General features: G+C 46.4%; 8 protein-coding genes across 8 annotated transcripts; 4 read left to right on the forward strand and 4 right to left on the reverse strand.

Moving 5' to 3' along the window:
- Positions 1 to 337: 337 nt before the first annotated feature.
- Positions 338 to 1,036, reverse strand: F4817DRAFT_317919 (putative iron reductase domain protein; the record flags this gene model as incomplete). The annotated part of the gene is made up of 2 exons (XM_049300866.1): positions 338 to 665; positions 714 to 1,036. 2 exons carry the CDS (start codon positions 1,034 to 1,036, stop codon positions 338 to 340), a joined length of 651 nt encoding a protein of 216 aa, XP_049156940.1.
- Positions 1,037 to 1,774: 738 nt separating this feature from the next.
- On the reverse strand, positions 1,775 to 3,906 carry F4817DRAFT_344044 (uncharacterized protein). Its single transcript, XM_049304086.1, has one exon. It carries the CDS (start codon positions 3,778 to 3,780, stop codon positions 2,254 to 2,256), a length of 1,527 nt encoding a protein of 508 aa, XP_049156941.1. The 5' UTR covers positions 3,781 to 3,906; the 3' UTR covers positions 1,775 to 2,253.
- A 1,858-nt stretch (positions 3,907 to 5,764) lies between these two features.
- F4817DRAFT_186655 (D-xylulose 5-phosphate/D-fructose 6-phosphate phosphoketolase) lies at positions 5,765 to 9,178 on the forward strand. The gene is made up of 2 exons (XM_049298415.1): positions 5,765 to 7,966; positions 8,027 to 9,178. The coding sequence occupies exons 1-2, from the start codon at positions 6,410 to 6,412 to the stop codon at positions 8,939 to 8,941; spliced, it is 2,472 nt and encodes an 823-aa protein (XP_049156942.1). The 5' UTR covers positions 5,765 to 6,409; the 3' UTR covers positions 8,942 to 9,178.
- Positions 9,179 to 9,227: 49 nt separating this feature from the next.
- On the reverse strand, positions 9,228 to 11,291 carry F4817DRAFT_186681 (Clavaminate synthase-like protein). The gene is made up of 6 exons (XM_049298416.1): positions 10,884 to 11,291; positions 10,745 to 10,799; positions 10,581 to 10,682; positions 10,351 to 10,519; positions 10,140 to 10,263; positions 9,228 to 10,086 (listed from the first exon to the last, which is right to left on the reverse strand). Exons 2-6 carry the CDS (start codon positions 10,797 to 10,799, stop codon positions 9,415 to 9,417), a joined length of 1,122 nt encoding a protein of 373 aa, XP_049156943.1. The 5' UTR covers positions 10,884 to 11,291; the 3' UTR covers positions 9,228 to 9,414.
- Positions 11,292 to 11,524: 233 nt separating this feature from the next.
- F4817DRAFT_360115 (MFS general substrate transporter) lies at positions 11,525 to 13,554 on the forward strand (the record flags this gene model as incomplete). The annotated part of the gene is made up of 8 exons (XM_049306239.1): positions 11,525 to 11,622; positions 11,850 to 12,023; positions 12,097 to 12,248; positions 12,299 to 12,440; positions 12,520 to 12,753; positions 12,836 to 13,078; positions 13,154 to 13,308; positions 13,355 to 13,554. The coding sequence occupies 8 exons, from the start codon at positions 11,525 to 11,527 to the stop codon at positions 13,552 to 13,554; spliced, it is 1,398 nt and encodes a 465-aa protein (XP_049156944.1).
- A 368-nt stretch (positions 13,555 to 13,922) lies between these two features.
- On the reverse strand, positions 13,923 to 15,671 carry F4817DRAFT_360116 (cytochrome P450; the record flags this gene model as incomplete). The annotated part of the gene is made up of 2 exons (XM_049306240.1): positions 13,923 to 15,476; positions 15,537 to 15,671. The coding sequence occupies 2 exons, from the start codon at positions 15,669 to 15,671 to the stop codon at positions 13,923 to 13,925; spliced, it is 1,689 nt and encodes a 562-aa protein (XP_049156945.1).
- Positions 15,672 to 16,369: 698 nt separating this feature from the next.
- On the forward strand, positions 16,370 to 18,876 carry F4817DRAFT_344075 (ARM repeat-containing protein). The gene has a single exon (XM_049304087.1). The coding sequence runs from the start codon at positions 16,437 to 16,439 to the stop codon at positions 18,561 to 18,563; it is 2,127 nt and encodes a 708-aa protein (XP_049156946.1). The 5' UTR covers positions 16,370 to 16,436; the 3' UTR covers positions 18,564 to 18,876.
- A 163-nt stretch (positions 18,877 to 19,039) lies between these two features.
- Positions 19,040 to 19,756, forward strand: F4817DRAFT_366877 (uncharacterized protein; the record flags this gene model as incomplete). The annotated part of the gene is made up of 1 exon (XM_049307045.1): positions 19,040 to 19,756. The coding sequence occupies one exon, from the start codon at positions 19,040 to 19,042 to the stop codon at positions 19,754 to 19,756; it is 717 nt and encodes a 238-aa protein (XP_049156947.1).
- Between the last annotated feature and the right edge of the window lie 759 nt (positions 19,757 to 20,515).

The raw sequence follows: 20,515 nt of genomic DNA on the forward strand, positions 1-20,515 counted from the left end.
AGAATGCTTCCCAAAAAGGGAACGGTTCTTTAAGGGGGAATGGTTTTACACGTATCGAACGGCGGCTAGAAAGTGGGTCCAAAAATTAAGGTCTGGGACCCACTATTTTCGGATTTGGACCAATCAGAGGCCTGGAAACAGGGAACCGTTCTTTAATAGAGAACCGTTCCCCATAAATAACCGTTCTCTGAAAACCCCCATTTCCGCTATGGTACCTATATATACAAGCCACCTCGGTTTTATCTCAACCCACATCTACTATATGATATATCCATCGATATACGGTCTGTATTTCAATCGTACAAGCCGGAAAGCTTTCAACCCCAAGCAACCCAAGTTAGCGCTTTACCCCCAATTTTTCAACCCAAGAGTTGAATTGCGCTGATTTAGCAGCCGCCAAGTCTAATGTGAAAATTCCGTGCTCGGAGTGGATGCCAATAGGGGATGACGGATCGGTGGGGTCAATCGGAGGCGTTGCGGACGCGGCGAACGCGAAGCTTGCAGCCGTCGCGCCGGGATCTAAAGTCTCTTTCGCACCTCCGTTATGAATCCACGTACTACATCCCTGGCAGAGAGTAGTCAGGGTCCAGTGGGTTGCATTCGCCGTTGACCCCTGAAGTGTAGTATGATTTGCCGACTCGTATATCTCTGGTTGGACATGGGCCCTAAGGCAAACATTAATTCTGTTTTTCAGTTATGAGGCTTCAACTCACGTCGCGAATCGAGCTGCTGGGACGGTGCTGTTTCCATTTGCCCAGCCTAGCGAGATGGGATTATACAGCATGCCGCCTCCCCAGGCGATACCAGCCCATCCGACTGACTTCGGCGCAACAATTTGGAGAAGGATATCGAAAGGACCCTCTGTCACTTCTGGGATAGCAATTCGCCAGACGATAGGGGCTACTCCGATCGAGATTTCAGAATAGCAGACACCGGTGGACTCATCGCAGTACTTGGCGCTGGCTGAGACCGGAGCTGTAAGACCATGGCCTACGAGGAGGGTCACGGCTGTAGCAATTCGAGAAATAAAGCCCATCGTGCGTTTCTTACTTGACAATTCAGACTTCCGGCTAACTTATGAGTGTACTCGGGCTACTGCAGGCTACTCAATAAGCGAGTAGGTGCCTTATATATCTTGACTTCGTCATAGCACTGACCCTTTCTGATACTCCATCCGCTCTCATTAACCCCCACAAGCCCTATTCCTCGCCTATCTACTATAAACATCGGCAGTTGTCGTTTTTACGAGGCAGCGGAACGTGAAGAGGAGCGAACCAAGTTTTTGGTAATAGAAAGGAGTAAATTACCCGATTGCTGATTGGTCCCCACACGTGTGTCTACGCAATGGCAAATGCACCCCGGCCTACCTGGATCCGTACGGCTACATCTATTTAGACTAAAGCGGCTGAAGTCAGTGACACGGCGGAGCTTACTACGTCGAGATTTTATCTGTCTTTGGTAAGATGATGAAACGCAACAGGGCTACGATATGGAAAATAGCCATGACATCTTCCCAACACGTTCAAATCTAGCAGATCCGTGACCGTTTATGGTTAAAACAACCAGCTAAAATGGACCACGAGTTCAGTACATGAAGCGGTTAATGGGCTCTTGGAGGTCCATGCTCCTCACAGGATTCCAGGGACTGCCTTCGTATTTGTTTATGCCAGCGAGGTTTACATATGGATGTAGAGGAAATATATTAAATTAGGTAGAAATCATTTCATACCTACCCTAAATTTTCCATTTTTCGTTAATGAGCATCTAATTCTAGGCTTTCGTCTTCCTATTCCGGATGTCCGACTTTCGTAGGCGAGCCAAGACACGGCGGGGTTACAGATGAACTCTGATCATCACTCATTCAGGGGAGTAATGGTAAGTTAAGCATGGCGTGCTCTAATTCGAGCAAGTTCAAAACAGAATGGGCGAATTGCCGGAGTCACAGAAAGTTAAAATGCTACTCAGCTTTCTTAAGGGCATATTAAAGGATGACCTCACTGGAATTCACCCTGACGATCTCCTCACATTCTCATGTAAGCCAACGTACGGGTCCATGCAGCAAAGCTGCGAGTGGCTACCTACTGTAGATGTAGTACGTGTCCAAGAGATCTTGACAGTTGCTTGCATAGCTTAGCAGTAGCATCAAGATCATTTATAAATATGTGACTTGGTGATGATCCGACGTACTACCAAATTAGGCACCTAACCTAATGAGAAATAAATCCAGCGCAAAAAGACAGACAATACTAGTTATTAGTACATCGATTCTCCCCACAAGAATACGGGATCCCATCCATTTCGTGTCCTTCCGATCATCTTAAGTTCCTCAACCGTACTTTCAGAGGGTTGCCACTGGTTTAGATAGAAATAGACTCTCCATGAGCTCATATCATGCGCGGGCATTGGTTTGCCCCTTGGGAACGGCGTACCCGGTGCCAGACACCCCACCTCATATTGCCAAATATCCGTACCCATACATACTATTTCTACAGAAGCCTCTTTTAGCTTCGGTAAGCGGCAGCACGCTCGTGCGAAAGCTGTGAAAAAAGCGTTCAGCTCGATGTCATTTGGTATAACCCTCTCAGGCTCGTCATGTAGATTTGGTTCGACCATGTGTCGGTAATAATATTTCTCGCGTTCGTCCAACTCCTCCTTCGTATCTCCATAGCCCGGTGGAAGTTGATCAAGTGTAATTAAGGAGTCCTGGTCCTCATCAACACCGTTTTCAAGTTCGAATAACCACTTTCCTTCTGGGTTACGCATGGAGACTGTGGCTTTTAAAGTCTCTACATTGTTCCAACACTGCTTAACCCCATTCGGCACACCTGTTGGAGGATCAAAAAATGTGGAATGTATGGGACCTATGATATGGACATAGGTACAGTGTCTTGTAAGGTGTCGAAAGGCGCAGCTGACTGGGTCATAATCACCTGGAGCGATGAATTCAGGGAGGAGCATTTGTCGATTATCAGCCCACGGTCCAGGTATATGGCAAGAAAACTTTGTGGTAGATGCTGGAAGATCTGCTGACATGATACTCTGAACAAGATCGTTTCGGAGTCTTCGATCTAGGCTGTAGTACCGACCCCAACTATCTTCGCGACGATCCAGGCACCAATTGATACTCTTAGCTTTTACCATCTTGGTAGAGAGAAGCATTGCAACACGAGGGCTCCAATTGCGACGCCCGTCAGAGATGGTGAACTGTCGAACACAAAGTAGGGGTGGGAAGTCGGACACATCAGATGTGAGATCAAGCAGCGAGAATTTATAACGCGCAGCGTTAAGATCTAATCTAATAGGATATTGATGATTAGGGGGGAGCCTTGGTAGAAGCGGTCTTGTTCCTTTGTCCGAAGGTGAATGTGGCCCAAATATATTTAAATTGAGCATTGGTGTTATACTGTCATCATGGTCGAAAGGGGTTGAAATTAGACAGAAGACTCGCTTTAATGCTGCGGTCATAGCCTCATTATTGGCTCTGCGATCCTGCTCCGTTTCGAACTCGGTAAAACATTCAGAAGGGTATGGTGGTAAGACCATCTTAATAGCAAGATTCCGTAGAAAGCTGCGGCGCCGCGGGGTTAAAATACGGGTCAACTCGTCCAGCTTTGAATCGGTAGCAGTGAACAGTATACTTCGGAAGGTATAGCGTTCGACGGAGTTTTGAAACTTGCGGGACACAGTTGCGAGTGCCAGTAAAGCTGGATGAGAAATAAATATACCTTTGTAATAGAAGGAAATGACGTGGTCATAGAGCTCTTGAGGCCATTTATCCATGTTGACGGAGATATATTATCAACTAGGTACAGTTTACACAGATGAAGGAAATGAGCGTTGGTGAAGTGTTTAATTTAGAGAAACAGATGGTTGAGGAGGTAATTTGAGGTTGAAGAAATATATACCCAACCCAACGATAATATAGCAACCTATTATAACAAGTGGGGTATATTTTAGCGGGGTCCTCATCTTAGAGTATGCCTCCAGTAAGATATAACTTAGGTGTTGTAGTTATGTAATATTAGTTTATTGCAACATTAGTTTTAGTTACTATGCCGGTATGATCAACATTGTTTGATTTTAAACGTACTTGCATTTTAGTAACTCTCACGAGCTAGGTATTATCTTACTATTATCTACTGCAGTATATTCACTGTTGGAACGCTAGTCCTACTACACTTTATAGAATTCCTTCAACATCGTTTAGTTATGCTGTTTATCTTTTACACTATGAGCGAACTTGATGGAAAGCCAATAAGAGACTTTAGTGCAAGGAGACTTCTAACATAACAATGTTACAATATTTATTATTGTAACACTGAAAATATATTTATTGCATGCCATTCTGATATTGTATTTACTAAATATAACTTCATATATACTACTATATCCTCACTTCTTAAGGCTCTTAGTACGGGATAGCTTTCGGAGTATCCCCATAACGAGCCAAATGCCTGCTGGTTTGAAGTCGTTAAGTTTAAATCGAACGGAGACAGCAGCCGCAACTTTCAAGAACATATAATTACTTACTTACCTCTTAGACTTCTCATACATTAAGAACTTCGGAAGCCTACCTCTCATTTATATGCCATCAATTTATCCCCGTGTACTTGATGTATGAGGTAGGTAGATATTCCAGGTTTCTTCCAACTTTTCGCTCCTTAAATTTGCCTGGCAAAATCATTTTCAGCTCGTCCTGCACGAAGTAACTGCTTTTGTTTAGTTTACACAGTGTGAATTGAAGAGAATAGATCAGTTCGCACTCTGAAATTCAATACGCGTATTGTTCTTCGCCTTTGCTCATCATGAATCGGCGATTGGCGCTGCAAATCAATCCGGAGACAGAGATAGGTGCAGCGGCGCCGGCCGGATGCGTAGTGCTCTAGACCACGGCAAAATCCTATCATTCGCTCGCAATCCTTAACGTGCTGATCGTTGGTTCTCGCATCTGATGGCCACAACACTCAAGAATTGGGTCCTATCAGCAAAACTATGCACCTACTGGTTATTCTAAGGATGAAGAACACGAGGTGTATATGAAACCTCGAATATAGGTACTAAAAGGAGGAGAGTCGCAATGCAAATTAGGCGCTGAGTGTTGACATACCATCCCAAGAAGAAGTATCACGGGAACAAAGAAATTTTACCACAAGCCGCGGTGCTCGGCGCTCAACACGAGAGACTACAGATCTCCAGCCCGATTCAATGATGTCTCTTGGGTCGTATGTTTAATCGCTGATCAATGTTTTGTCTTTGGTGCTTACCTACATTCGTGAATTATAGGAAGACGAGGGCTTGTCTCTGTCCCTTTCGAAAGCTAAAGTCATTCTAGAAGCAAAATGTCGCAGATCTCCTACGGCCGGTGTTCAGGATAAGAAGTTATTCATAAAGGCCAATCTAGATGGGCATAGTAACTAGTCTCCAATTCCAATCGGATCATCAAAGTCGACTGATACTCGCAGGAATGTAAGTATCTCGGCCTACGTGTTCCTTACAAACATTCAAGGATGGGAATCTAGATGGGATTCTTAGGAACTGGATGGGCAAGAACTATACTACTTTAGGACCTTAGAGGGGTAGAAGGCGAGCAATATGGTTGGATGATGCTACGTAGAGATGAAATAAAATAAGACAAAATGGAGAAAAGAAATAGAGGGGGACCCGGACAGTCGGCTTTGAGGTAGGGATTATAATCGATAAAAGAAAAAGTGCATTGCATAAACGAGAGAAGTCGTCTCCAAGACCACGGGCTCACGGGCTTCACGGATGGGATAGAGAGAAGAAAAATGTATGACGTATAAGGAATTTGGAGAATAGAAATCAGCCCACCGTCGACTCATTGTACCGAATCAACCACTAAGATGCCGCATTCCGCATGCAACTTTGTCTATCAGCCACTGTTCTCGCCGCCTAGAACAGCTAGGGAACATGCTCACTATACCACCTATCAGGCTATTACCACGCTATAATGTCATAATTGCACGTTACTCGCGCCTCGGTTACATACCCGGTGCCTTGGGTTCGCTTCCCACCGAGTCCAATGATAACATGCACATGCATCCAGTCTAAGCGGTATCACTCACATGAATCAACTGTTCCATGCGACTTTTTGCGGATGTTACAGGCGTTGCGGAACCTAGAGAACCCAACTACCACCTTAGAGTAGTAGTTCCCAGTAATTGTCAACATATCGAGAGTGTTCTCTTATAAGTATTCGCCATCATCAACACTATCCTCTCCACCCCACTAGTAAACCATCATCACAACACTCCTTCTTTATATATAAACCCAATAGTTTGAGCTACTCAGGGCACCTTACTACTGAGACTCAAGCTTCTTCCAAGTGTCTTTTGACTGAGAAGTCCCACCTTTACCAAATACGCTTACAAGTCGAAGACAACGAACCAAAATGACAGATACTCACCAAGCCGAGATCGATGAGATCCGGCCATTCGGCAAGGCTCGCTCCACGATCAAGGGCGAGCCTCTGTCTAAGGAAGAAATCGTAAAGTATACCGATTTTTTCAAGGCCAGCTTATATCTTAGTCTTGGCATGATCTACCTAAAGGAGAATCCTCTCCTCCGAGAACCTTTAAAAGTTGAGCATATCAAAGGCCGCCAGCTGGGCCACTTCGGATCCGCCCCTGGCCAAATTTTCACATATATGCACTTCAACCGATTGATCAAGAAGTACGATCTCGATGCCCTCTTCGTCTCCGGCCCGGGCCATGGCGCTCCCGCCGTCATCTCCCAGGCTTACCTTGAGGGTACTTATTCTGAAGTATACCCTCAGAAGTCTGAGGACCCTGCGGGCATGCAGGTCTTCTTCAAGCAGTTCAGCTTCCCGGGAGGTATAGGATCACATGCCACCCCAGAGACTCCCGGTAGCATCCACGAAGGTGGCGAGCTTGGTTATTCCATCTCTCATGCCTTTGGTACCGTTTTTGACAACCCCAATTTGATCACCTTGACAATGGTTGGTGATGGTGAAGCCGAGACCGGCCCATTGGCTACGGCCTGGCACAGCACCAAGTTTCTGAACCCCATCTGCGATGGTGCCGTTCTCCCAGTGCTGCACCTGAATGGCTACAAGATTAACAACCCTACTGTGCTTGCTCGTATCTCGCACAAAGAACTCGAGCAACTATTCTACGGCTACGGCTGGCATCCATACTTCGTTGAGGGTGACGATATTGAATCGATGCACCAGGCCATGGCCGCCACTTTCGAACACTGCGTTCAAGAAATCCGCAAATACCAGAAGGAAGCTCGTGACTCTGGAAAGCCCTTCCGCCCGCGGTGGCCTATGATTGTCCTGCGCACGCCAAAGGGTTGGACCGCGCCGCGCAAGGTTAATGGCCATTACCTCGGTGGTTTCTGGCGTTCTCATCAAGTGCCCATTACCGGTACTAAAACAAACCCAGCAGATCTCAAGATCCTCGAAGAATGGATGCGTGGCTACGAGCCTGAGCGCCTCTTCGGCGAAGAAGGCAGAATATCCCCCGAACTAAAAGCCTTGTGCCCTACCGGTAACAAGCGCATGAGCGCGAACCCAATTGCTAACGGTGGGTTACTAACGATACCACTCAAGATGCCCGACTTCAGAGATTACGCCATCAAAGTGGACAGGTCTGGCGGTACTGTAGAAGGCAGCATGGCTAACTTCGCCAAATTCCTACGTGATATCGTCAAGTACAACCCCCACAACTTCCGTCTAATGGGCCCTGACGAGACCGAATCCAACAAGCTGGCAGCCGTGTACGAGGCTGGTAAGAAGGTGTGGATGGGCGAGTATTTCGAGGAAGATGAAGACGGCGGAAATCTAGCTCATTTCGGAAGAGTTATGGAAATCTTGTCCGAGCATACTTGCGAAGGATGGCTCGAAGGCTATATCCTGAGTGGGCGGCACGGAATGCTTAATAGCTACGAGCCTTTCATCCATGTTATCGACTCCATGGTAAACCAGGTAAGTCTATTTATGTGATCCCTCGTTTAACTAATAGGTAATTACTGACACTCTGCGCAGCACTGCAAGTGGATTGAGAAATGCTTAGAAGTAGAGTGGCGTGTCAAGATTCCATCGCTGAACATTCTCTTGACTGCTGTCGTCTGGAGACAAGACCACAACGGCTTTACTCACCAAGATCCTGGCTTCCTTGACGTTGTCTGCAACAAGAGTCCGGAAGTGGTCCGCATCTACCTCCCGCCTGATGGAAACTGTCTCCTTTCGGTCATGGACCACTGCTTCCGGTCATCGAACTACGTGAACGTCGTCGTAGCAGACAAGCAACCTCATATCCAATACCTCACAATGAAAGACGCAATCGAGCACTGCACAAAGGGTATCGGTATCTGGCCCCAGTTCTCCACCGACGCAGGTGAAGAACCCGACCTCATCATGGCCAGCTGCGGCGACGTCTCCACCAACGAGTCGCTAGCCGCCATCGATCTCCTACTGCAACACTTCCCCGACCTCAAGATCCGCTGCGTCAACGTCGTCGATCTCTTCAAGCTAATCCACCACACCGACCACCCGCACGGCCTCACAAATAAGGAATGGGTCGCCCTGTTCACAGACAACAAGCCCATCATCTTCAACTTCCACTCGTACCCCTGGCTCGTCCACCGTCTGACATACAAGCGACCGGGCAACGACAACATCCACGTCCGAGGCTACAAGGAGAAGGGCAACATCGACACGCCGCTCGAGCTCGCCATCCGCAACCAGACGGACCGCTTCAGCTTGGCCATGGACGCCATCGACCGCATGCCCACCCTCGGCAACCGCGGCGCAACCGCTCGCGATGCCCTTAAGAGCCAGCAGGTCGCTGCTGCCAACTACTCATTCGAGTACGGCGTCGACCCCCAGTTCCTGAGCGATTGGAAATGGCCTCAGGAGGGCGTGAAGGAGAAGCTGCAGAAGCTCAAAATTGTTGCCTGAGGGAGTGGGTGCATTTATAACAACGAGGCGAATGGATAGGTAAGGTTGGGGTTTAATGAAAAGGGGGCTAGGTTTTGGATTGCATGAGTGGGTGGTGTTTTTCCTGGGTCTGATTTTGATTTTTTGGTTGGCACGGGTTTATTTATGTGAGATAACTCGACCGGGGTCTTTGCGATTTTGCCTATTATGATGGATACGCTTGTGAGATGTGCGATATGGAAAACAGTTGTATGAATTTACTTTAATGAATTATCACTTGATGCTTTTCAAATGCTGGTGTGCTTTCACTTTGATCACCGCATTGTAGCCACACTCCTCAATAGATACCTTAGGTAGGCAAGGATCCAAAACAGGGGGTTTAGAGACGCGTGGCTTTGACTTATTTTTGCGCGATCTATTTCTTCAGCTAATACATATTAGTAGCATAGATATTCTTGAGTGACTACCTCCTAGGTTCACCAGACATCCCTAACTCAGTTATGAATCAGAGCATGTAGCCCAGGCAAGATTTCCAAGTCCTTCTTCGCGTACTCATATTTGCCATCGGTAGAAATCTTGGCGCTGACGCGGGGTCGCTGTTGTTGAGTCTGCCGCACCTTAACCCACTGCTCCGTGGTTAAATGCTGTCCCAGCTCTGTGAAGGCATTACTAGTTAACCCGAGTCGGTTCAGTAGAGGGCTATTCGCGATCGGGTCCAACACGACGTGGTTATTTGGGCGTGCAAAGTACAACACGCCTAGGCGGTCGATATGCGCTTGGTCCGCAGGCGGCGTGTGCACTCGGTGCACGCTGGACTTGATCAAGCCGCCCGTCAGTGCGGTTAGCGCGTCGCATGTGTTGATCGTGATAGTGCCGTCTTGTGGCTTCACCCACTTCCACTCTCCTGCCGAGTTTAGAATCTGCAGCGCAGCTACTGGTTGTCTGAAAAGGAGAGTCACTGTGCCAAGATCCGTGTGGCCTGGTCCGTATAGGTTGGCCACCTTGGCGTTCTCTTCCTGGCTTCGTGCTGCGTAGTGCATGTACCGCAGATGATCTTCTCCTCTAACGTCGTAGAGATGGTCCCGGACTAGCTGGTCCTCATCAGGGAGCTCGAGTAATATCGCGAAGAGGCGCAGGAGCTTAACGACGACTTCCTCGTGGCATTTCTGTTATGTTTTGGTGAGCACATCTATATGGACGGGGCTTCTCGTTTACTTACCCTCGAGAATGCTTCGATCTCCTTGATGTTACTCTGGAGGACGGGTGGTTGTTCGCGCTGGTGGAAGCCATCGAATTTGGGTATGTTGTATACTTGGACGTTATCCTTCACTCCATTTCCAAGGCTATAAAGATGATATATCAGTTATAATCCTAGGCACCTAAACTTATTTCCCCTAGGGTCAAGGTATCAAACTAGTCAGGTGACGGACACTCGGTGGCCCGCTGGCCTATACCCATTATATTCGCCGCTTTCGAGATCTTGCTTGTTATGATACTTCAATTTCTCTTCCAGAGGGAGCGAGTAAAACTCTCGTCCGAGAGCGAACTGGCGGTCGACGTCTTCCTGGGGTATGTTGAAGTTCTTCACGTAGAAGAATCCTATGATGAACACGTGAGAACCAGTACTCCTGGAGGTGCCGGCTAGGAACTTCCAACATACCAACATTTCGAACCGCGTGGTCGAGCTGCTTTACCAGCTCTTCTTTGCCTCTTGGCTGCTCATACAGACTTAGGTCCAATGTAATCAGATCGGCCCAGTCAACTATAGTAGCAAAGTTATTAACTGGAAATAGTGAAGATATATCAATATGGCTTCTGGCTTACGGTCTTCGTGCGTTACAGGTACGTGCTCATAGCGATCGATTATACGTCCCGGCATCTTGAAGGTTGATTACAAATGTAAATACTAATATTCTCCAGGGCGGCGAGCTCGGATGAGCGTCAATACGCGGGGTATATCTACATTTTAAATAGTCACTAATTGCGGGACTCAACATGTGTCAATCGAAACTCTTATTCATATCCTTTACAATTCGTTTCGTAGTCTTAACTGATTAAATAGAAGCTTCGTACCCCAAAGCGTTGGTGGGGGTTACAGTCTATCGATAGATTATACATCTACCAATCGACGCGGTCTACGAGTATGGCGCAACTTGGAGAAGTAATTAGGTATGTATGCGGGGACAAGGAATTATACGGGTTACTCGTAGTGTTATCAGGTTCTAGTATACCAGCAGCCTCCGCATGTTTCAAGCATATGGCAAGCACGCCATCGCACATCATCAGATCCTATCGCAAGCAATGTAACACTGTTAAGACACAACGGAGATAATCTGATAAAATAAGTAGAGTATCGTTGTTAAGACTAGACTACACCTATCTCCTTGGCAATATCAGGACAGGGACATTTCTTAAGACCCTGTTCTAGGTTTACTTATCGTGCAAGTTGGGATTGCGAAATCTCGCCTTAAAATAAGAACAAGTGCCCATTAGATCTATGAATTATGGTTGTATAGTAATAAGTAACCCATCTGTTCCCGCGTAACTCAGGAGTGACAATCTCCTCAGTAAGCTTTGAGCAGTCTTGTTCGGCTTAACGCTACGATGACGGTAACAAAGCAAAGCCAGGGGTACTCCCTACATCGCCTTATCAAAGAGATCTTCAATTGGTACCCTTCTAGTTACCCTGCGGCAGAGAGAAAGTAAGTCTATCTACTTGGATATGGCCTATAGCAATTCTCATCGAAACTTCTACACTGACAATATATAGACTTCTATTCAAACTTGACTTGTCTATCCTAATATTCGCCTGTCTATGCTGTAAGTACGCTTTTCTAATCTTCGTGATAGCTTAAATCTAACAATTTCCAGTCTTCGTAAAATTTCTAGGTTAGCCCCTATTCCATCCAACCACTCCCTTTGCAATGAGCTTACAAGGACTACATCTCGAAGACCAAACAAACATCAGCAATGCCTACGTCAGTGGTCTCAAGGAGGAATTTGGATTATACGGCAATGAACTCAACTATTTCAATGTTTGCTACTACGTGGCTTATGTGATTTTTCAAATCCCCGGCATGCTACTTATGTCGCGACCTCTACTGTGTGTAATGACTCAAGAAATCTTTTTTTTTCCTAATCAAAAACTTGGTAATTGTGCTAATAAATACCTATAGAGCGCGCTGGTTGCTACCGGCTCTCGAAGTTCTCTGGGGTATCTGCACTTTCGCACAGAGTCGAGTTACGAATGTTCATCAACTCTATGCGTGCCGATTTCTAGTAGGCATGTTGGAGGCTCCAGTATTCGCCGGGACGCACTTCATCTTAGGTATCTCTCTATCTCCCGATTCTACGAATCTTTACCTAACGAGACACTAGGATCATGGTATAGTGGCCCGGAGTTATTTAAGCGAGCCGGAACTTGGTTCATATGTAACCCCCTGGGCACCATGGTAAGCGGGTATTTGCAAGCAGCGGCGTATACCAATCTGTCTGGTGTAGGTGGGATGCCCGGATGGAGGTAAGAAACTCTTGAACCCCCCCCTTGCGTTTTAAATCCCAAACCAGAATAGAATGCTAAGTATCGATGTCTCATCAAGGTGGCTATTCATCATTGATGGCATATTTACACTTCCAATTGCGGTAGCTGGATTCCTGGTCTTCCCGGGAATTCCGGATTCGCCAAAGCCATTTTATTTCACCAACGAGGAAATCGCTCTCGCAAAGGCGAGGTTAGAACGGGCTAAGATCCGCAAGCCGGGCAAGCTAGGGCTTGACGTGTTCAAACGTACACTTGGGCGCTGGCATATTTGGGTTTTTGTGTTTTGTTACATGTAAGTTACTAACATCGCAATGACCCAAGTAAAGGGTTCAAACCATACCTATGATTGTGCTATAAGTCTAATCATCTATCAGCTGCATGATCATATCCGGCTATCCAGACTCATATATGAATCTCTGGTTGAAAGAACAAGGCTTCTCCGTTATTCAGATTAATCAGCTACCTACTGTCACGTACGCCATCAACATCGTGGCTTCTTGGTTGGGTACTACCTTGGCTGCTATCTATCCTTCATGGACCGTTTACACCAGTGCGACAATATGCATCGTGTTCTCGGCAATCTGTATGATTATTTGGGACATTCCGAAACCTCTGAAGTGTGTAACCCCTTTGCGTCGACCCCTCTCCGTATCCTTATTGTGTTTGTTCCATCCACTAACAAGAACCTGTAGGTTTGTCGCGTGGTACTTCTTCGGTGTATCAGGGTGCCTAAGTCCGGTCCTATACTCGACGGTCAATACAGTTGTGAAGGGTGACTCGGAAGAGAGAGCTCTTATTATGGTGAGTGAATCCATCTACCCCTTACGAAAGGGGATTGCAAACCACGGTAAATGATAAAGAGTGAATAGGAAGGCTCACCAAAATTATTTCAGGGTGCAATGATGACTTTCGGTTATTCATTCAACATTTGGGTACCCCTTTTGCTCTTCCCAACTGCTGGTCCCAACGGTGCTCCAAGATGGCGTATCGGATGGCCTGTCGCCTTAACTTTCCACGTGCTGCTATGGGCTGGGTTTATAGTCGCGATCTTATTATATCGCAGAGAGTGAGTTTCGTCCTATCTTCAATTTGATTAGCTGCTAATATCAATCTTTAGCTCTAAAAGATCAAGAGATGCGCAAGAGGAGGATTCCTCGTCTGGGGAGGAACCAGTTCTTGTCCCAACCGAAGCGCACCTAAAAGATTGACATCAAGAATTTGGTCACCTTGACGCTAGGTCGGGGATCCGAGGGTATTGATGTAATATATAGATCAATTGTGATATAATACATACATTGCCCTATAGCGTCGATATTATAACACATGTGAAGCTTCCGATCGGATGAGGGCCGCAATCGGGAATTAGCTTGACGGTATAAACTAACCCTTGGGTATGAAAGGGCGTTTCATAAATTAGCATGGCGAATGCAATTATCGTATGGTTCAGGGAAAGCGTCATTTCTAGAGATTGGCTTCCTTAGGGACGTATCCGCTCAGCGACACTCTACATGGAAACTCTCCACGTGGGTGTGCAGAACCGTGCTCTATCAGGTATGCTTTCTCATTATCCACAGTCGTCAGATCCAGTCTCTCTCCGGCATAGACCTCGTCATAGCATTCCTGGAAGTCAAATTCTCTGCATATAATAGAGAGAAAGGCCTTTACTTCCTTTAAGACGAAAGCCTGGCCGGTACAATTTCGAATGCCATACTCGAAGGTACGCCAAGCACCTTTCTCTGGGTAGAGTTCGTGGTCTGGTCCTACGAGAAATCGCTCGGGTAAAAATTCGAGTGGTCGCGGCCAACATTCGGGGTTCCGATGGACGCTAAAGTGACTCGTCTGCACGGCACAGCCCTCAGTAGGATACTCGGTGCCATCGCGACCTTTCAAGACTAGATCCTTACATCCCATTCGAAGGCCGTTTGCCGGAGGGAAGAGTCGTAGCGCCTCTTTTATCACAGCGAGGGTATACGGAAGAGAGTTGAGAATAAATGGGTTCTCGGTGATCATGTCCGGACACGCTGCAATATTTCGCCCAAAAACTTCATCATGTTCAGCGCGGAGCTTAACCAGGACCTCTGGATGCTTCCAGATCAGATAACAGCTGGTAACCATTGTGCTTGCGGTAGAATCGTATCCAGCAAAGAAAAACATGCGTAGCTGTGCGCATAACGAATCCATGAATTGCTTATCAATTGGGTCAGATAGCTCCCGGCCTGGCTGGGAGTAATATGTCTCGAGAGCTTGATCTAGGATTGAATTGAAAGCCGACTGTTCGTGACGTGTCTTGGCATTACGAAATGCGTTAACCCGCTTTGAAATTTGAGTGCGAATGTGCTGGTTCAAGATACGACTATTATTCCAGATGCTGAAGATCCTGAATGGATTAAGCTGACCAACGTTATCCATAACATTGTTCGCACCGAATTTCAGTCCGAGTTGGCGGAGCATAGTCTTCGAAAGAGGGTGAGAACCGGATGTCTGATTGCCTAGCTCAGCGTTAAACACTACAAGCCCAATAATATCATTCATAAGCGATAACGCCAACGGTTCAAGACGAAACAAATCTCCTTTCCGTGCTTCCTCCCGGAGAAGTTCACGGAAAACGAGCATCTGCTCAATAACCACAGGCACAGTAGCATCAAGGTTACTATTGTTAAAGAAGGGTAGGAAGAGATCGTGATCATGTTTCCATTCTTGGCCATTCTGAGTAAAGAGGTTGATGCCTCCTTTTCCTGAAATAGGTGCAAACCATTCTGTAAGGGTAAGAGGCTTCTCGGCCGATACCCAGGGATGATTGGTCACCTGGTTGGCGATATAAGGGTCTCTTACCATAAGCATAGGAACGCTCACAGGGTAACTGTCAAAATAATACGCTGGGGGCCCGTTTCCACCATCTAGCTTCCTAGCTATGCGGTCGAGAATATAAGTGCTATGCGCACCCGGCGGAAGCTCGTCAGTGGCAGTCTTGGCCGCCACGAGATGACCCAAGAGAGTGCTGTGCTCGGGCATCGGCTATCAATATATTAGTTAACGCGTAAGTTCAATTGAATAGATAAGGGGTAAGTAACTTACCATTCCCATTTCTTTCAGCTTCTTCATCAGGCTTCTGCAACGCCAAAATTCAGATACAAATGTGATGGTTCGCACAACCACGACAGCCAACAAAAAACCGCCACAGGCGTTCAACAGCTGCCGAAGAAAATCCATGCTGTTACGAAGAAGCTGAGCTAATATCCAAGATGCTGTGAGTGTTTGATTAAAAGAAGAGGGACACTGAGCTTCCATAAGAAGTACCTTAGGTATCTAGGTACGGCTGTAGGGGGTTAATTCGTCATTCATGTCCCTTGCTTAAATCATTTCTGTTCCACTAGGAAAACTGAAGAGAACGCCACCTTTAGGGCTGAAGTTTGCCTAGAAGTATTAAGTGCTTAAGAAACATGTAATTATGTCTTCATAAAAGGTACCTAGGTTAAGAAAGAATAAGAGACTAAGATGTGATTTCTACCAATAACAAAGTGGGAATAACAAAATAGGGATAACTAGATGCAATTGGTTGATGTATTTTAGGTAAGTATTAACTATACGAATACGATAGCAGAGGTACTGCGTATAATGAACTTCCCGCGCGATATCTTATACCAATCATATTAGCGCCTAAAGCAACCTTGTCAAAATCAGTGTTAGATCTTGGGTATTGTATGGGTACCTGCGACAATAAGAGGCGTTTGCGCTTCTTTATAAGAAATATAGGAGGTAGGTAAGCTTAAAGATATCTCCATACAGAGCTGCAGGTCAAAATCAGTTGTCTTAGCGCCAAGAGGCTAATGCACGCTAGAGTAAAGAAGCTAAGATAAGGCGGTTATCAGTTAGCAACCTCCAAAAAAAATATTTTGGCGACTTTTGCGCTTGAAGTCATATTATCACTTATAACTGTCAATCCAGTCTAGGATTCGTAACGTCGAAATATCCACGATGCCGAAGCCACGAACGAAACGACAGGCAATTCGCGACGAAAGAAAGTCGAAGCGACGCGAAAAGGCGCTAGCTGCTCAAGAAGTCAGCAAAAGTACGAAAAGACGACGGTTAAACGATGAAGATGGCGATGCTGGTGCTGTCCACCAAGAAGCTACATTTCAAGATGGGTTTGACCAGGCCGAACATCGAATTGGTGGACCTCCACAGGCCGATCGAGAGTTCTTTGGAATGCTGTCGGATCAAGAACAGGAATATTTTCGCTCCGTTGACGAGCAGCTCGACATAGATGACTTCCCCTCCCAAGAAGAACGACAACTATACCTCGCCAGTGTCTTCGCCGAGGCACAGGGAAAGGAGCTTAAGTTAGCATGCAGTCAGTCGTGCTCACGGTTAATGGAGCGGTTAATCCTGATGTCCAACACGAGACAGAAGAAGAAGCTATTCGGCCAATTTAGTAGTCACTTTTTAAACCTCATCCAACACCGCTTTGCAAGCCATTGCTGCGAAACCCTATTCTTACAATCCGCACCTATCGTCACTAGGGAACTTGGAGGTGAGCGCGATGATGCTCCTACGGATCAAGACGATCCGAGCGAAGAACCTTTACCATATATGGAAGAACTATTTCTTCTCGCCCTTGACGAACTCGAGGGCCATCTCGGCTATCTACTCGCCGACAAATTTGCTTCTCACACTCTCCGTGTGCTACTAATCATTCTGTCCGGGCGCCCGTTAGAACAGTCACAGACCAAGTCCCTCATCCACAGCAAGAAGAAGGAAAAGATATCAGTCCCTTGGACATCTGATGGGCCGACTGACTCAAATTCTCAATTACGGGCCGTACCTATGTCGTTCAATCTGGCTGCAAAAAAGATTATCGCCGACTCGGTTTCGGGCATGAATACCACAGAGCTCCGGGTATTAGCGACGCATCCTACCGGAAATCCGGTTCTACAACTACTCTTAGAACTAGACATTAGTCTAAACTCGAAGGCAGCCGAGGACGACTCCGAAGACATGACGCTGCTATGGAAACTTCTACCTGATGCCCCTTCTTCGTTAAAAGACGCCACCACACCGGCATCGGATTTTGTCAATTCAATGTTATACGATCATATTGGTTCACGCCTCCTCGAGACTCTCATTACTCATTGCCCTGGAAAAGTGTTCAAGGCTCTATACAGACATATCTTCGGGAGCCGGATCCACAGTCTTCTACGCAACGATATCGCGTCCTATCCTGCCATTCGTATCCTCAATCGACTTAGTAAAGAGGATCTAGTAGTCGCCATCCAAAAGACTTTGCCGGAATTCAGCAAACTTGTCGCGCTGTCGAGATTCAACGTGATCAAAACCCTGTTCGAACGGTGCCAAGCGCGCCAAGCCATCAGTGAAATAGATAGCCTAACGAAGGCTTTAGTCGAAGCGCTCGGGTCAGACCCCAAGTTTCTAGTTCCTAAGCTTTGCCTTCTACAGTCATCGGAAACCGACGATAAGAAGGATCAAGAACTCCCCCAAAAGAATCGTTCAGCCTTAGTCTCACACGGCTCTCATTTGACAACAACAATGCTTTCTATACCCGGGTATCCTTCCAGCACAGTTCAAAAATCCATAGCCGCTCTTCCGGAAGAGCTCATCCTTCAACTCGCAACATCATCGGCGCCGACATCCTATGTGTTGGTCAATGCCTTGTCAACCCCATCCCGAAATAAAGCCTTCCACAAGACCTTAGTCGCAGCGCTACGATCACACTCATTCCAATTAGCTATGTCTGAGTATGGAAACAAAATCCTGAATTCAATTGTTTCTATTCCCTCGAAAGGTGACGGGATATGCATACCTTTCCACTTCAAGGAATTTATCATGGAACAGTTAGGCCAGCATGAACAAGAATTACGGGAGTCGTTTGAAGGTCGACGCACCTGGAGAACTTGGAAGGGTGATCTTTGGAGGAACAGAAGGAGAGATTGGATCTCTTGGGCTAAGGAACTCGATTCTTCAACGGAGCAAGCGGCGACCGGGCCTTCGAGATGGGACGGTGCTAACGGTTACAGTGCTAGAGATGTTATGAAGGGTGATGATTATATAAAGAAACGAAAGAGAAGCCTAGACAATGCGTTATAGTGCGTTGTAACCCGGTTAACTCGCACGGTTTCGTAACTAGCAATAGTCAGAGTGAGTCCCTTGAAGGAAAATAAAATACCCAACACTGTTCCCTGGACGATGTTAGTTCCTTTTCAACATCACACAGTTGACAGTTGTGACTGTATTCCCAGTCATTACCTAGTGTTTGCTCTTTTCTGGTTTAATTATTTTGGTACCTATTACCTACCTCCTAACCTACCTTAAATCTGTCATCTACATAATGCCTTTCTTTTAACCATACTTCTTTAACAATCATGTCTACTTAAAGGTATCCTACCTACCTAGTTTACTCTAGTCCATGAATGATTTCCATTCCTCGTAAAGTTTATCTTCCATTCTACCATACTCAGTTAGAGTCCTAAATCCTTGGGCCTCTTTATTCTTTCTTGCGGCTAGTAAGCCTGCAAATACGCAACTTTATTCTTTATCATGGTTAATAACTTCCCCAGCATAAAATGCCTAGTCGCCGAGGCTACGACCTATCTAATCTCTGCAGAAAAAGTCGACAATATGGACGAGGACCTACAAAACAAAGTGACTCTCCCCTCGACACTACCCTAGTCATCAACAATGCTCAGGGTAATGACGAGAACAACTATGTAACGAATACCCAGTCACAGATACCTCATAGCCAACATGAGCAGCAGCCACAGCAGTCACAGGAGTCACGCTTAAGCCCCGGATATACAAGAAGCTCCGGTCAGTATACACTCTACAACGAACAGACTGGCCGCGGATGGAAGCGCGTCATCCAAGCAACGAACTCTACTCATACACTTGCTATTGCGACTCCAACTATATCTAATACAGCCATAAATACCAACGATAACAGTGTCAGCTCTAACCCTACTGACCTTTCACCATCCGAAGGGGGTCGCATCCGCAATAGAGGTATTAAAAAGTTAAAGAAACGCGTAACATCCATAGCACAGCGCGCGATTCAAGCTTCGCAGAACGCAAGGCGACTCCTAACACCGCCATTTTCGCGCCGCGCTATCAACCCGCTGCCCAGTACGTTGATGGTTGGCCCTGCTGAGACCGAAACCCCTAAACATGCGACTTGTGGACAACAACTGGATCAGACTTCTATTAACACCCAGTCACCTCTACTGCTTCCGCAGATTATCGTCACCTCACCGTCGGGTGAAGAAAAGGGTGTGCAACAGACCTGAAGTGGGTTTAATACAGTAAAAGCGACAGGTGCGTTGAACACGGTAAGTACTTCAATAAATAAGAGAATGTTGAGGATTCCAATCATAGCTAATATTAAGACATATAGCTTAGCATATCATATCCTTGAATTCGTTAAAGACATGGGATGATGAACGGACATCCCGGCGGTTTACTATGCCATCTGATGAATAGTCAAACTTGTTGACATATACTATCGGCCGCACGATAACAAGGGTAGAAGAACTCGCCACATATTAACCATACGCTGTCGAAGGAACATGGGCGAATAACAGTAGCGTCTAAGGAAACGCATATCCGTGGTATTCATACGTCTGAAATAGCCACGTTTCGTTTGAATAATTTTGGCGATATACTCTTCGGCCTTGAAGTGACTGGCCAATGACCTGCTGTATATTTGAGATTCGAGGTTAGCCATTCTCATCACCCAGTCCCCACCACCCGCTTCTTTTACATGTGGTATTTTTCTCTCTACCCAGACTACCCCCATATATTAACTAATGTCTCTCTGGCAGATCCTTGGAATACAAGAAAATACACAGAACCGCAGCGCATTTAACACGTTTCTTGATGATGGAAGGTAGTTACCCTGACGGCCGGCCACGACGAGTGTTTGCGATTAGTTCTACTGGGGCTCTAAGACTCCGAATATTATACGATACAAGATCCCCTTTACCTTGTTAGCCGATGCGGTAGAGAGAAATATAAAGGAATTAGAGGGAAGGGAATCATATTTACAG

Source organism: Daldinia loculata (genome assembly GCF_022478755.1).
Source record: "Daldinia loculata strain CBS 113971 unplaced genomic scaffold F4817scaffold_41, whole genome shotgun sequence".
In the NCBI taxonomy this organism is placed as follows: Eukaryota; Fungi; Ascomycota; class Sordariomycetes; order Xylariales; family Hypoxylaceae; genus Daldinia; species Daldinia loculata.

What these genes read in the sequence shown, in the direction of transcription:
- F4817DRAFT_344044 (XM_049304086.1), bottom strand. Translation starts at nt 3,780, where the DNA reads ATGGATAAATGGCCTCAAGAGCTCTATGACCACGTCATTTCCTTCTAT.
- F4817DRAFT_186655 (XM_049298415.1), top strand. Translation starts at nt 6,410, where the DNA reads ATGACAGATACTCACCAAGCCGAGATCGATGAGATCCGGCCATTCGGC. An exon ending in TCGACTCCATGGTAAACCAG is followed by an intron (nt 7,967 to 8,026) that starts GTAAGTCTATTT and finishes CACTCTGCGCAG; the next exon opens with CACTGCAAGTGGATTGAGAA.
- F4817DRAFT_186681 (XM_049298416.1), bottom strand. Translation starts at nt 10,799, where the DNA reads ATGCCGGGACGTATAATCGATCGCTATGAGCACGTACCTGTAACGCAC. An exon ending in ACCTGTAACGCACGAAGACC is followed by an intron (nt 10,683 to 10,744) that starts GTAAGCCAGAAG and finishes TTGCTACTATAG; the next exon opens with TTGACTGGGCCGATCTGATT. An exon ending in AGATCGAAGCATTCTCGAGG is followed by an intron (nt 10,087 to 10,139) that starts GTAAGTAAACGA and finishes AAAACATAACAG; the next exon opens with AAATGCCACGAGGAAGTCGT.
- F4817DRAFT_344075 (XM_049304087.1), top strand. Translation starts at nt 16,437, where the DNA reads ATGCCGAAGCCACGAACGAAACGACAGGCAATTCGCGACGAAAGAAAG.